We start from the raw sequence: 12,785 nt of genomic DNA on the forward strand, positions 1-12,785 counted from the left end.
GGAAGGAGAAGCTGCAACTGTGTGTTTTAGGTATAAAAAAAAAAAGTTTGGATTATTAAGCTTGTTAGCTCCACATCAGAATCAGAAATACTTTAATAATCCCAGAGGGAAATTACTTTTGTTACACGCTCCAGTTACAGTGTTACATGATATATACACACATCCAACTATACAATATAATAAAGATAAAAGATAAAAAATAAGAATAAAACAATATAATAAAGATAAAAAAGATAAAATAAAGATAAAAAAATAAGAATAAATGTTGTCTATCAGATGCATCAGAAGACCAGCTTCACATGAAATAAATGTGATGTTAAATGGTGCAACCTGGCATTAAAATATAGTTTATAAATTAAATAACTGGTGGAGCCTCATTAAACACCAGTCTGTCCTCTGATGTTAACAGCAATCATTTTTAACACCTTCTAACCATAAGTTAAAAGGTTAAGTCAAACTGTCCACATAAATTTTGAATTTTAAATTCTAATGAATTATCCTAATGAATAATGCTACACTTTTCAAACACATGGCAATGATTATAAAGTGTCTGCTGGTGTTAATTAAAAGCATAATGCTGCTAAATCAACACCAGGTGGTGTTTTTAGTGCCTTGAAAGCCACTAAGCATTAAAATGCTGGAAAGCCTATTATCGCGTCTCAGATGAATTTCCAACTAAATGCCCAATCAGGACACGTCTCAGTCTTTATTTGGACTGTGAATACAATTGGCATATTGAATTAGAATAAATATTAGAGAGCAGCTTAAAAATAAGCTGCACAATGATCACAAGGTTCCATCTAAAGCGCAATATTTATTCCTAACCAGTGATAAATCTGTAAAAATGTGAGACCGTTCCTCTAGTTTGTAAAACTCCAATAGTAGTTTAGAAGTGTAGATGTTTTGGCAGTAAGTTTTGTTTCTGTGCCTAAAAGGACACCCTTTTGATGCCGTGATGGAAGCTCTCAGTCTGAGCGAGACTTCATCAGAGAGGGTGAGAAAAGTTCCCACACAAATCTGATTCGGTCTAGTTTTGAATCCCATAGAAAACTTTCATAATTAAACTAAATAAAACATTTAGGAATAAAAATGTTAAAGGGGTCATAGAATGATTATTTAGGGTATTTGGTGCTGGTCTCCTAATTGGGAGTGTAACATTGGTTGGGCTGAAAGTGGCATATTTGCTATGCTATGAGAAATATGGCAAGCCTGGTTAAAAGCCCTAGAATAAAACGACAGGTTTTCTTCCTTTTATGTTATGCTCATTAATATTTAGCTGTGCGCTGATTGGTTGGTTTACACTGAGAGAAGCTGCTGAGCAAATACGCATTGTAGCAACATGCACTCACTCACTGAAACATCAAATTGTTGAACCAAGCCGTCAACTACAGGGCTGGTCCGGGAACCCCGGCAGACGGTGGCAGGGAGCCAGTGGGGGACGGGGACGGAGCGACCGAACCCGACCCGGTGATAGTAGCCTGGACACCTGAACCAAATAAGGTACCATCCCCGAATTGATGGTGATTATGGTGGAAGTATAGAATTGTGAGATTTGCAGAGAAAGGAGGTGTCGATGGGGTTTGAATTTTATTGTACGTTCATTTCACCGACTGAACTACCGTTATTCATCTATGACAATGTAAACTCAGTTTTGCATTCTATGACCCTTTAAGGTTGCTACAATTCAAACACATTTTATATGTTGACCATTTTCACTGAGAGGAAAGACTCACACGTGGGTGTGCAGCTGGAAGTCACCGGCCTTGTATCCAAAGGCGAAGTTGTTTTTAGCCAATTTAGATTTGGCAGTGTCAAAGGCCAACTGGTAGCCCACCAGCCAGCCTTCGAAGCCCAGCACAGCGGCCGCATGGACGGTGGGACCAGCCATGTCGAAGTCCAGGTCACAGCCCAGGTTCATGAAGTCCCGCTTGTATCCGGTCTTTAGTTTGGCACTCTTCTTGCTATACAGTTAAACATCAGGAAAATTTAAATGGAAAGATAATTTAACTCAGTAGTTATAGCATAGAAACGGTGTTCTTTTTACCCAGTGTTTGGCACAAAAGATGTGTCCAATCCAAGCTTTAGCCCTTTAGCCAGCTAAAGACACAAAAGGGACAACCAGTTAGCTATTTTCCTTTTTCATTTCAAGTAGAATGACTTTCTGTAGAAACTTTAAGCTCAACCTGGTCCTCCATGGTGATTTCCGTGGTCAAAGTGTTGTCTGTGGTCCATTTCTGATTGAAAGTGAGACCCAGGTCACACATCTTATACTTTGTCTCCAGGTGGCCTCCTGACTTCCCTGTGTCTGTGTTGTTGGAGCCTGAGGTGGAAAACTCCTGCAGGGACAAAGATGGATGCTGTAGTGAGGGGGAGGTACAGGTCAGGATGCAGAGAGGTGATGAAGCAAACGAGAAAAGAAGCAGCAGAGGGAAACCACTGCCAAGGATACAAGGCCAGGTATGTAAAAGGAGAACTGAAAGTTGGAGAATCAAACCAATGAGGGAAACTGAAGGCTGAACTGAGAGGGAGAAGCTGCTGGTATGGGTTTAAGGATGAGCGCTGCCAGCTAATGCTGCAGTTGTTTCACTCAGACCAGAAACTACTGCAAAGGAAACAGCTGGAAGGAAGCATGTGCACATTACTGGCCCAATCTACACTACACCTGCTAATAATCATCACAAACATGGAGACACACAGACCTTCTCTGTCTTACCATCTAACAGAAGAGTCCAAAGAAGAAGCAGAAAACAAGGAAGAAAAATAGAGAAAGTTAGGGAGAATGACAGTTTATGAGCGACATTGAAGTAGTCACTGGAGTGGTGGCCTAGTGGTTAGGACATAAGGCTTGGAATCCTGAGGTTCTGAGCTCAAGTCCCACTCCCAAAGACTGCCACTATGGCTCTCTGAGCAAGACCCTTAACCCCACACTGCTCCCTACTGAAGTTCATTTATTATTATCATTATTATTATCAAAACAAGTTTAGGTTTAAAGTTATGTGACCTGATGAGTATATTCTAAAAGGGTACAGTGTGGTTTTAAATGAACAGCATATAAGATAAAAAAAATACACAGAAAAAGTACTTCTAGGACAAAAATACTATGATGTTTTATGATATTTCTTACATTTGAAATGTATAGACTAAAGAAAGGAGACATTTCTGTAAATGAGGTTTACACTGCATCTCTTTGACAAAGACGTCTAAAGTTTAATCTTAACATTAGACATCCCTAAAAGACAAAACTACTTACAACACCACTCTGAGACTTGGTCTTGACATCGAGCTTCAGAACTCCATATCCTGAGGAGAAAGAAAAGCAGGAAATTAAAAAAAGTCAAGCTGGAGAAATAACTCCCTGTTTCTGCCAGTGTAGCAGAACAAATAAACATCTGAAATATGCAGAAATGTTTTTTTAAACAACTCCTGCATTAACACAGCTTTGGTTCAAATAGCCCAAATTAGTCAGCATTAGTACAAATAAATAAAAACAGAGCAGGTGTAGAACAGCTGAGAGGGGATAACTCACCAAATCCCTTGCCAAAGATGTCCTTGGCAGATTTTCCCAAGTCTGAGTATGAAGGTGGGACAGCCATTGTTCCTGAGGAGACACATCAGTCCACATTGTTTTATTAACTATCAGTAAAGACAAATGCAGCTTTAATTTTCTGAAAGATGCATGAAAGTAACTGCTATTTTTTCCTAAAACCAAATCATCTATATTTTCAGTTTTCCATCTGAAGTTTAAGTTCAAGGTGATTTTTTCCCCCAGACAGGATCCCCAAGCCAGCTTTCAGCAGGTCCAGGTTATCCGTTTGAGAAGTCTTGAGTAACCCAAAACCTTACAGTTGTCCTTCTGAGGAGCTTAACTTTTCTCCAATATCTAAAAAGCAATCTAGATTTTTTTTTTTTTTTTACTTTTTTTTTTTTTTAACTCAAAAATCATGCATTTACCTGCAGTTCAAAGCAGAAACCTCTCAATGCTATTCACTTATTAAAAATCTAACCGATGTTGCTCTATAACATTTTCTAAGAAAAAAAAAGATGGTGGGAGGTAGGCAGGAGGACAGAAACCATAATATAAAAATATCCTAAATGGATGGGATTGAAAAAAATAGGAAACAATGAGGAAATTCCAGCTTTTATGATTATTATTATTATTATATTACTAATCCTGACATAAACTGGTTCCTCTGAGCAAATTATAAGGGCAATTAGTTTATTTTTCATAGTGCTGTATTAGTCAATAAAGACATTATTGGTTTGCAAACACTCGTGATGGCCATGAGTGATTCTTTAGCTTTCCAAAATTGTGGATCTTTATTGGTTGTCCTATCATCAACATCATCACATGCACATTTAGAAGTGTTGCAGAAGGTTGCAAGAAGCTTAACTAGTAATTATTGGTTAATTAACCTCTTATAACTTATCATGATTCACTAAAGATGACAGATTTTGTCAGATCCACAGCACTTGACTGGATTGATCAGCAATCTAAGTAAAGATCTGAGATAAAAACTTTGGGGCCAGTTAATTATTTGGACATGTTACCACACAGCCATGGCCTGAAAAATACCCAATCTCTGATGACAGGAAACTGCTGTGTATTTATTAGATCCAAGAATACAATAAGCATGAAAGCTTTAAGCCTGCTATGAACTGGACACTGCTGTTATACCAGCAGTTTTTCATCCTCATGGATGAAGAGAGTGTAACAAAGACAGGAGCCCATTTTTCTAAATTCCTGCATATCAAAAGAAATAAAATGTCAGTGCAGATGAAGCTTTTAAATCATACAAGAACTATGTACCAAGATTGAAGCATTGTGAAGCCACTTTTACTTAGATGCTAGCATCCTAATTTCAAAACTTGCTGCAGGCAATGTTATCATCAGGTTGAGGGACTGTTTTTCACAGCCAGGGGTGCTGGAGTATTGCACAAGGTGGAGGGAAATGTATATTTAGAAGGGTTACCTGGAAATATTTGACATCACCACAAACTATCTGTTTAGGGGGTTAAAACTTGGAAATCTGTGTTTTATCGGAACAATGAACAGTTTACTTGAACTAAAATCAAGTTTCCAAACTTAAAAAGGTCTGACCCTAAATGTATCTGGTCCATGCCAGGAAACCAATCACATAAAGAGGTGGTCACTCTTGATTGAAACACAAATTATGTGTCCTGGTTGTAAACTTGTTAAAAGAAACTTGGCCAATTACTAGTAGAGGTGGATGTTAACTTTTAAGCCTGTGTTTATTATTAGGATTCCATAAATCAGAGAAAATCCAACATCAGATGCAAAACTGCAAAAGCTCCAGCACTTCTGAACAGACCTGTTAAACAGAGACTGAAACTGGTTTAGAAAATTTAATTAAAAATGCTTCAACTGAATGCTGAAACACTGGGAATGTTACTTCTGTCCACATATAAAAAAGCAAAAAGCAGAGCAGAGCATTCATCACACACTGTCCGGCCAGCAGCACAGCACCTTTCTATGTGTCCTATATCTCCAGCTCATAGACATGAATCGATCCTTTGGCCACAATCCACTTGTAATCCAGCAGTGGTTAAGCTAATGAAACCGTCTCTCCAGTCCAGACATGCAGAACATTTGCAACCACAGACAACTTGTTGCCACTCAAAAACTGCATGTCAAACAAAATCCTTCATTATGCAACACATCAGAGCAGAATGTAAAATGTATGATGTGCAAAGACATACGACCAAGCGAGTGCAGAAAAGCTAACATAAGCAGTAAGCCTGCTTCTGCAGTCAGCAGCTATATGCTACCTAACAGCCTTATACAACCCTGCACCCTACCGTAATGCTTCACACAATCATCAGGGTCCCCTGAGTTAGCATGCACGCAAGACCTGGTGACTCTGATGGAGCATTTATAATGCTGCCTTCACTCACAGGAAGGAGAGGTTAATGTGTAATTTGGTCCTCATCTTTTTTTTTGCCCTCTATCCTGCTACCCTGACAGTTAAATCTCACTGCTCTTCAGTTAAACAGCTGGACTTTGCCCATCAGGTAATGTATCCCAAACAGAACCGGTGTAGACCAATCAAAGCTCTGGAATGCAACAGAATAAAAACTAGAAAATCCTTAGGAGCGGTACTGAGGCTGACACTGTCACACCGTAAAGTGGTGCAGGGACCCTGATGATAATTTTCCTCTCTCTCCCTTCCATGCACCCCCCACCACTCACCGTGACCCTTGGGGGCGTTGTGCAAACATGAGACACAGACATCTTTGTTTTCTGCTTTCACGCTTGCTTCAGTCCTCTCCTGTTGAACCACAATCCCCACCTTTCCTTCCATGTCTCCTCAGGACGAGGGAAAGGCAACAGGAAGAAGAAAAATGCAAGACGTTCTGCACAGTTTGACAACTTCAGCTCACAGTACATCACCTACTAAATAAGTAACAGAATATATAAATATGGTATAGGAGGTAGAGCCAAAATGGCAGCGATGTATAATTATATATACATATAAATACAGAGAGCGTATGGGAAGTAATTTTTTTTATCCGAACAGCTGGTCACCAATCATAGATAAGAGATGATAACAATGAGAAGGTGTAAACATGCACATTTATTGCCTTTTTATGTAACCATGCGGTAATTCAATTAGATTTTTTATAACACAAATTTGGTCAGATAGCTTAAGCGTGTGGAAAGAGTGCCTCCTTGTTTCAATAATATACATGTGCATGTATTTTTTGAAATATATATATATTTTTGTCACATTTAGGTAATGTACCACATCTAGAAAAAAGCTATGTTAAAAGAGAAATGCTGAACTGTCTTTGACATTAAATTAGATTCCAAACTGACCATATAACTTCATCTGAGCTCATGCAAAAGGGGTTTTGTCTGGTTTTTGCTCAGGTCTTATCATGTAGCAGGTTGGGGTCAGCAAGCTTTCAAATTCTCTCTTGCTCCTGATTCTGCCTTAGCTTCCCCAGTATGGGCACTCTAACCTGCATATTTGCTGACAGCATGGAACTCCTTGTCAGTCATTGTCATTTGAACTGACAGATGCTCCTTTTTCACTCCCCTCACACAGTCCATGTCTGCCTCTTTCTCCCCTTCAGCCTTCATTGCTCGGTCTGGCCTCTAAGTTTAGCTCTGGTAAACATGACACTGCAACACGTGACCGGGCAGTCAACATGTGTCCTCCCCCCAAGATCAGCGGATTGAAATAAAACCCTAGAAAATACATGCAGTGTTTCTGCATTGTGCCTCCACTCTATGGAGAAATGCTCACATGAACATGCCACTCACTCTCGGTTTCATTACTAGGTCAGACTGAGCTCAAAGGTCAAAAGGGCATATATGAAGGTGACACAAACACAAGATGGTGGTTGATATTAAAACTTTATACATTTTCAGTGATCAGTCTCTCTATTTTCTTAGTTTTTGTTTAGAAAATTAGGAAAATACACCTAAAAAGGCATCAGATAATATAAAATTAAGTGGTTTAAATTCAGCTTAAAAAGAACCTTGATAAAAGACACAATTTGAGAGAGATAAAAGACGAAAACAATTTAAAATGTGTAAAAACAGCAGTTACTCAACACTAAACTAATCTCTAGATAACATAAAACCAAGGTAGTATGTGCTTGTGGAAAGAAATGTGTGTCTGTGTGTGAGAGAGAGATAAGGATAAGTACAGCAAAGTTACTCTTCAAACATGTAGCTTAAACCGCAACAATATTTTGTGTGGCATTTTGGATCCCACTGGCTTGACTGTTGCATTCTGTGTATAGTGAAAACAGCCACTCTGCTGATGTGCGTAAGCATATGTTTACCCTGATTTTAGAATCAGTTTATATTGTCATTATAGAGGCTTCAATAATGCAGCCAATTCTGCATCTGATCAGGTTTAGTAGCAACACAAATCCTACATTTCTGTTGCAATTTATGTCCAAACAACTTTTGCATTTTGTTGAAAAGTGAAAAGTCGTAATTTTCAGATTGTTGAAAAGGCGTTGAAAACTCGGTTTGCAACATCTTTTCAACGTCTATTATCTGATTAAAGTTGGACAAAATCAGACCAACCAAATACAGCCCAATTTTCAACAATGATTTTGGAATAAATCAAGACTGTGACGAACTGACCAGATTTAGCCTAAAAATAACGTCTAAATGACGTCTGGTCTTTGGGGGGCTGGATTTCTTTCTTTGAGACCATTCCAAGAGTTTTCCACTTCTAAGGACCCTAACATCTAAACTGAGAACAAAAAAATGTGTGCTATAGTTGGTGCTTGAGAAATCAACAGAACATTAAGTGCTTAAAAGATTTTGTCAATTTTTGCATCACATACATAGGTCTCTAACTATTGTCTGAATTTTATTAAACTCAAAAATATTTTCATCGAAGTGAATACTGTTGTATAAAACATTTATACATTAAGAAGTGTTAGAGCTTCAAGCTTTAATGCTCTAATAATTAGCATCTTTGACACATTCCATCCATCTTTGGAAGTCAAAGATTCCAACTTCAAAGTCACAAATTTTAAATGAAACACCCCAGAAAGTCGGAATTACCAGTCGGAAAGGCGCCGCAAAAGATGCTACCCGACTTCCGCATTCAAGATGTTGACAGTAGTTAAACTTTCCTACCATTTGTGGCAGTTCTTTTTTATATATTTAGCATTCAGTCAGTTGTTCAGTAGCAGTTTTTTCTGTTTCAAAAATAGGTATATGTACAGAATACTGGTTGGATCAGCGTTTTATCACTTTTATGTTGTAACAATGGCGGTACCAGTTATTGAGGACACAAGGGTCTACAAATGGAAAACTGGAGTACATTGACCTTGAAGATGTCGTCACTTAGACTTAGACTTTATCTTCATTTTCTACACACAGAGTGTATACAACAAGAAATTTAGTTGAGTATCGATCAAGACATTTCTATTTGAACGCACCCTTAAGATTAAATAGGTTTTAAGTCAGTCATTTGCCTTGCTACCCCACCCACTATCTTTATCTGATAACAGTATGCTTAAACTTGGTTTTTGTTGTTCCATTTCATGAATATCAGTGGGCCCCATCTGGCCACTCTTTTAAAAACTTTATGGGGGCATCACTGAATCTTCAACATAACCTAAAGCACTTTCTTTTTTGTCTTAAAGCCATTGAAATAAAAATAATTTTTAAAAAACTGTTAAAATCAGTATATTGAGTTGTGAATCTCAAGGAAAATCAACCAAATACAGAAATACAACTTTCAACTCTCAGAGTATTTGTGGGGAGGATTTAATCTAAAAAAGAACTGCCTGATTCAGAACGTTGGATAGCGACATAAAAGAGGAATAACACCAATTTACTAATAAAATGTAAAAACTATAAAACTTAATCATTCCAAGAGTAATCTGTATGATTAAAAAGAAGATAAATAATATTAACGATAATGAATGAATGCCAGGGAGGTTTCGTTTGGTTAAGTCTAATTTAAAATATTTCTCCAAGGCCATGTGACTAGATTTTCTTTAGATTTATGACACCACGTTTGACCCAGAAGTTCACCACAGGGTGCGTCTTACTAGTAACCCCTGTACTGCAGTTTGCACTCAAACTGTTTAACTTGTTTTTAAATACCACACATGGTTTCAAACATCGTGTGTAAATCAGCTAAAACTAATCACCTGGGCGCATAAATGCGACTATAATGCGAACCAAATCAAAAAAAAATTTCAAGTTGGGTTAAATCACTTTGCAGCTCGCCGTGATTTTTATACATTTATTACAAGTGATTAAAACAAACACAGGCCTGAAGTAGAACACAACCCAGACACAGAGTCTGCACCGTTCCTATGTTCCTACCCCCCTCTCTATGTGACTCATTTCTCACTCAGTCAGGCGACCTTTGGCAACAACTAAATATAATGCAGAGAAACGTGCAGCGGGAAAACTTTACCAATCCACGCATTTTGGTAAAGTTAATGACTTCTTACCTGTAATTTCAAACGGAGTGTGCAGAGTTTGCAGCGTTCCTCAGGGCAGCTGAGTGAAGGAGAAAGCGCAGCCTCTTATGGCGCATGCGCAGTGAGGCCTTCCTCTGAGGGCGGGGCTGTTGTGTAAATGTCATTGGTGAATAAACTTTTAGTGGCTGTGCTGTTATATGATAATAAACATAAGGGTTCTCTTATATAGTGGCCATATTTTAGGGTACTCTATCCGTTTGGCTATATACAACATTTCAACCGATATTAAATCGTCATTTAAGTTGGCATTAACATACAGTACTATAAAATCCAATTAAATCTTATTAATGTCACAAAATGCTGGCTATTTTCACTCCACAAATCTTATTTTAGCATCGTCAGTTCGATTACATTTAGGCTATAACATTGCACACTAACTGAAATATTTCAGGTCCTTTATTGTCTTAATGTGGAAGATTTTGGCATACATACATACATACATACATACATACATATATATATATATATATATATATATATATATATATATATATATATATATATATATTATTTCATTTTTCTTATTATTCAGCCTTTTCTGTAAAACTGCATTATGAAAACTCTTCCTTCAGAAACATGAAATGCTTAAACAGTTTGAGGTGATCTGCTGGATCACACATGTCTCAGCCTCATTGATTTAGTCTTTGGTTCATTATTGATCACTTTTGATAAACTCTAAAAACTGTTGACCAGAACCACTCAAAAAGAAACCTAGACCTGCAGAAGCTCTTACTAAGCCATTAAAAGTAAGCCACATCTTAAACTACAATCCTTAATGATCACTTGCTACCTAATAAACCCCCGCCCTCCAACAGCTGAAGGATCATTCTGTGTTATTCATGTCAGTGCACATAATGACATTGCTTATTAGTAATTCCAATGAGAAAAAGTATCAGAGGTAGCAAGTCCACCCTGTATGCCAGTGCATCCAGAAGTAAACCCTAGTAGCTCCAAAGAAAATAGGCCCTTAATGTTAGCAAAGAGTACATACAGCCTTCCAAACTATCAGGAAAATTGTACCATAACCTCAAAATCAGAACTACATAAATTTATATTGTTGCAAATATGTGTTTATATTTAATGTTTCTTGTTTTGTGTGTATATATTTGTGTTTCATCTATATAATCATGTTTTCACTAATAATGTGTACGACTCTAGATGAACATCCTCTCCTTTTGTTGTAAATCTCACAGCGCCTCAAAGGCTAATTTCATTAAATGCTCATTTAATAAGCATTATGTGAGCATATAATAGGGTCAGTTTTATAGAATTAAATTGATCTACAATGTTATTTATATAGGTAATCCTGGGTTCATACCAAACATGTTTTGAGTTTTAGATTTACAGCAGGTTAAAATGCAAGGTCAATGCTTCTGTAGAACTGGTCCTGGTACTCCTAGCCCCTTTAAAGATTTACATTTTGTCAGGTTGTGTGGAGGTTTGAAGAGGACCCAAATACAGAGATGGAAGTTGAGGTGGTTTCTTGCAGATTTATATCCAAAAGGTTTCAACAGAAGCAAAAATCCATAAACAAAATACAGAAAAAACAAAATCCAGGAGACATCAGGGAAAACACACATGATGAGCCAAGAAATTACGAGGAATTAACAAACAGTAACTGAAGAGGAGGAGTATATATGCCAAATAGAACAAAGACTAGGGTATTTAACTGACTGGGAGCTGGTGTGGACAGAAGAACCTAGAAGGGAGCTAGGGGAAAGAGACTGACACAAGAGGGAAACAGAGGGTACCGGGTAAACAACAAATACATAAGAACTCAAACTCAACCAGAAAACAACACAAAATGGAAATGAAACCAATGAAAACTCAAAAAGAAAATTAAACAGAACCAAAAAAAGCAGAATCATGACAAATTTAAGTAGATGCTTTTTTCTTTAAGAAAGTGTATTTTGATTTACGGAGATAAGATAATTTGCAGATGACACTAGATGATATTAGATGTTTAAAGTAATAATAAAAACATCTCAACTGTCTTATTTTAAGTGACAATAGAAACCAAGAGCAGAAATACCCATTCCTGTTTACCTGCTCAAATTATGGGCAAATATTTTTTTCATTTTTTTAAGAGTATTTGTACTTTTTTAGATATTTTTTGTTGTGTAACTCTAAGCCACTTCCTTATGGTGACATGCAGTGAAAGAAGTAATAATTAGTAATAAATATTGCTGCCTAGACAGTTTACTTCAACAATTATTTAGAAATTTCAATCACCTTTATGTTTTAACCACTAAAACAGGATTGCAGTTTTTGTCTGTTAGATCAGCAGAGGCGTAGCCAGAAGAGTTTTATAAGGGTGGCCAGGCAATAACCGATGTACACTGTCGGGTGGCTGACAGCGGATCGGCACCAGAACCTTAGGGTCAATCTATACTGATCCAACAGGAAATTGAACAACCACAACAAACATATTTTCCAAATAAAGACAAACTATACTTTTCTACAGCCTTTGCTAACAAATAGACGCATATAATTAAACATCCATCTAGATAAAAGGTATAGTGGATAAAGTTCTTTCAGGTTTGACTGCTGTTCGAATATCTTTTCCATTGTCATTACTTACCCACTTTTATCAATAATCATTCTGCATAAAATTGATATTTACAAGTACTAATATCTACAAAAATTGTTTACTTACTAAGCTTTTATAAGAATAGTTATTTATCTATGATTTACGTGGAGACTGACTTGCATTCTCTCTTTACCCCATAAAACACAAAATCTAGTTCTGAAAAGAGCCTGAATTCTGTATTTATCATCTTTAACGTTAGTATATT

General features: G+C 37.2%; 1 protein-coding gene across 5 annotated transcripts in view; it reads right to left on the reverse strand.

The window, feature by feature from the left end:
* The window catches only part of vdac3 (voltage-dependent anion channel 3), a 12,806-nt gene extending 2,760 nt beyond the window's left edge, over positions 1 to 10,046 (reverse strand). The window contains exons 1-8 of one of the 5 annotated variants that reach the window (XM_015382609.1): positions 9,961 to 10,002; positions 6,209 to 6,322; positions 3,527 to 3,598; positions 3,251 to 3,300; positions 2,714 to 2,716; positions 2,184 to 2,336; positions 2,045 to 2,097; positions 1,734 to 1,961 (exon numbers count right to left, since the gene is read on the reverse strand). In XM_015382609.1, coding sequence (XP_015238095.1) covers positions 1,734 to 1,961; positions 2,045 to 2,097; positions 2,184 to 2,336; positions 2,714 to 2,716; positions 3,251 to 3,300; positions 3,527 to 3,598; positions 6,209 to 6,320 — 671 coding nt within the window. In that variant the 5' untranslated portion in view covers positions 6,321 to 6,322; positions 9,961 to 10,002. Of the gene's footprint in view, positions 1 to 1,733; positions 1,962 to 2,044; positions 2,098 to 2,183; positions 2,337 to 2,713; positions 2,717 to 3,250; positions 3,301 to 3,526; positions 3,599 to 6,208; positions 6,323 to 6,981; positions 7,118 to 9,960 lie in introns of those variants that run through there. The other 4 variants (XM_015382607.1, XM_015382610.1, XM_015382608.1 and 1 more) reach the window with 4 other exon arrangements.
* Positions 10,047 to 12,785: the final 2,739 nt, after the last annotated feature.

This window comes from Cyprinodon variegatus, unplaced genomic scaffold (genome assembly GCF_000732505.1).
Source record: "Cyprinodon variegatus isolate N-32 unplaced genomic scaffold, C_variegatus-1.0 Scaffold260, whole genome shotgun sequence".
Taxonomy (NCBI): Eukaryota; Metazoa; Chordata; class Actinopteri; order Cyprinodontiformes; family Cyprinodontidae; genus Cyprinodon; species Cyprinodon variegatus.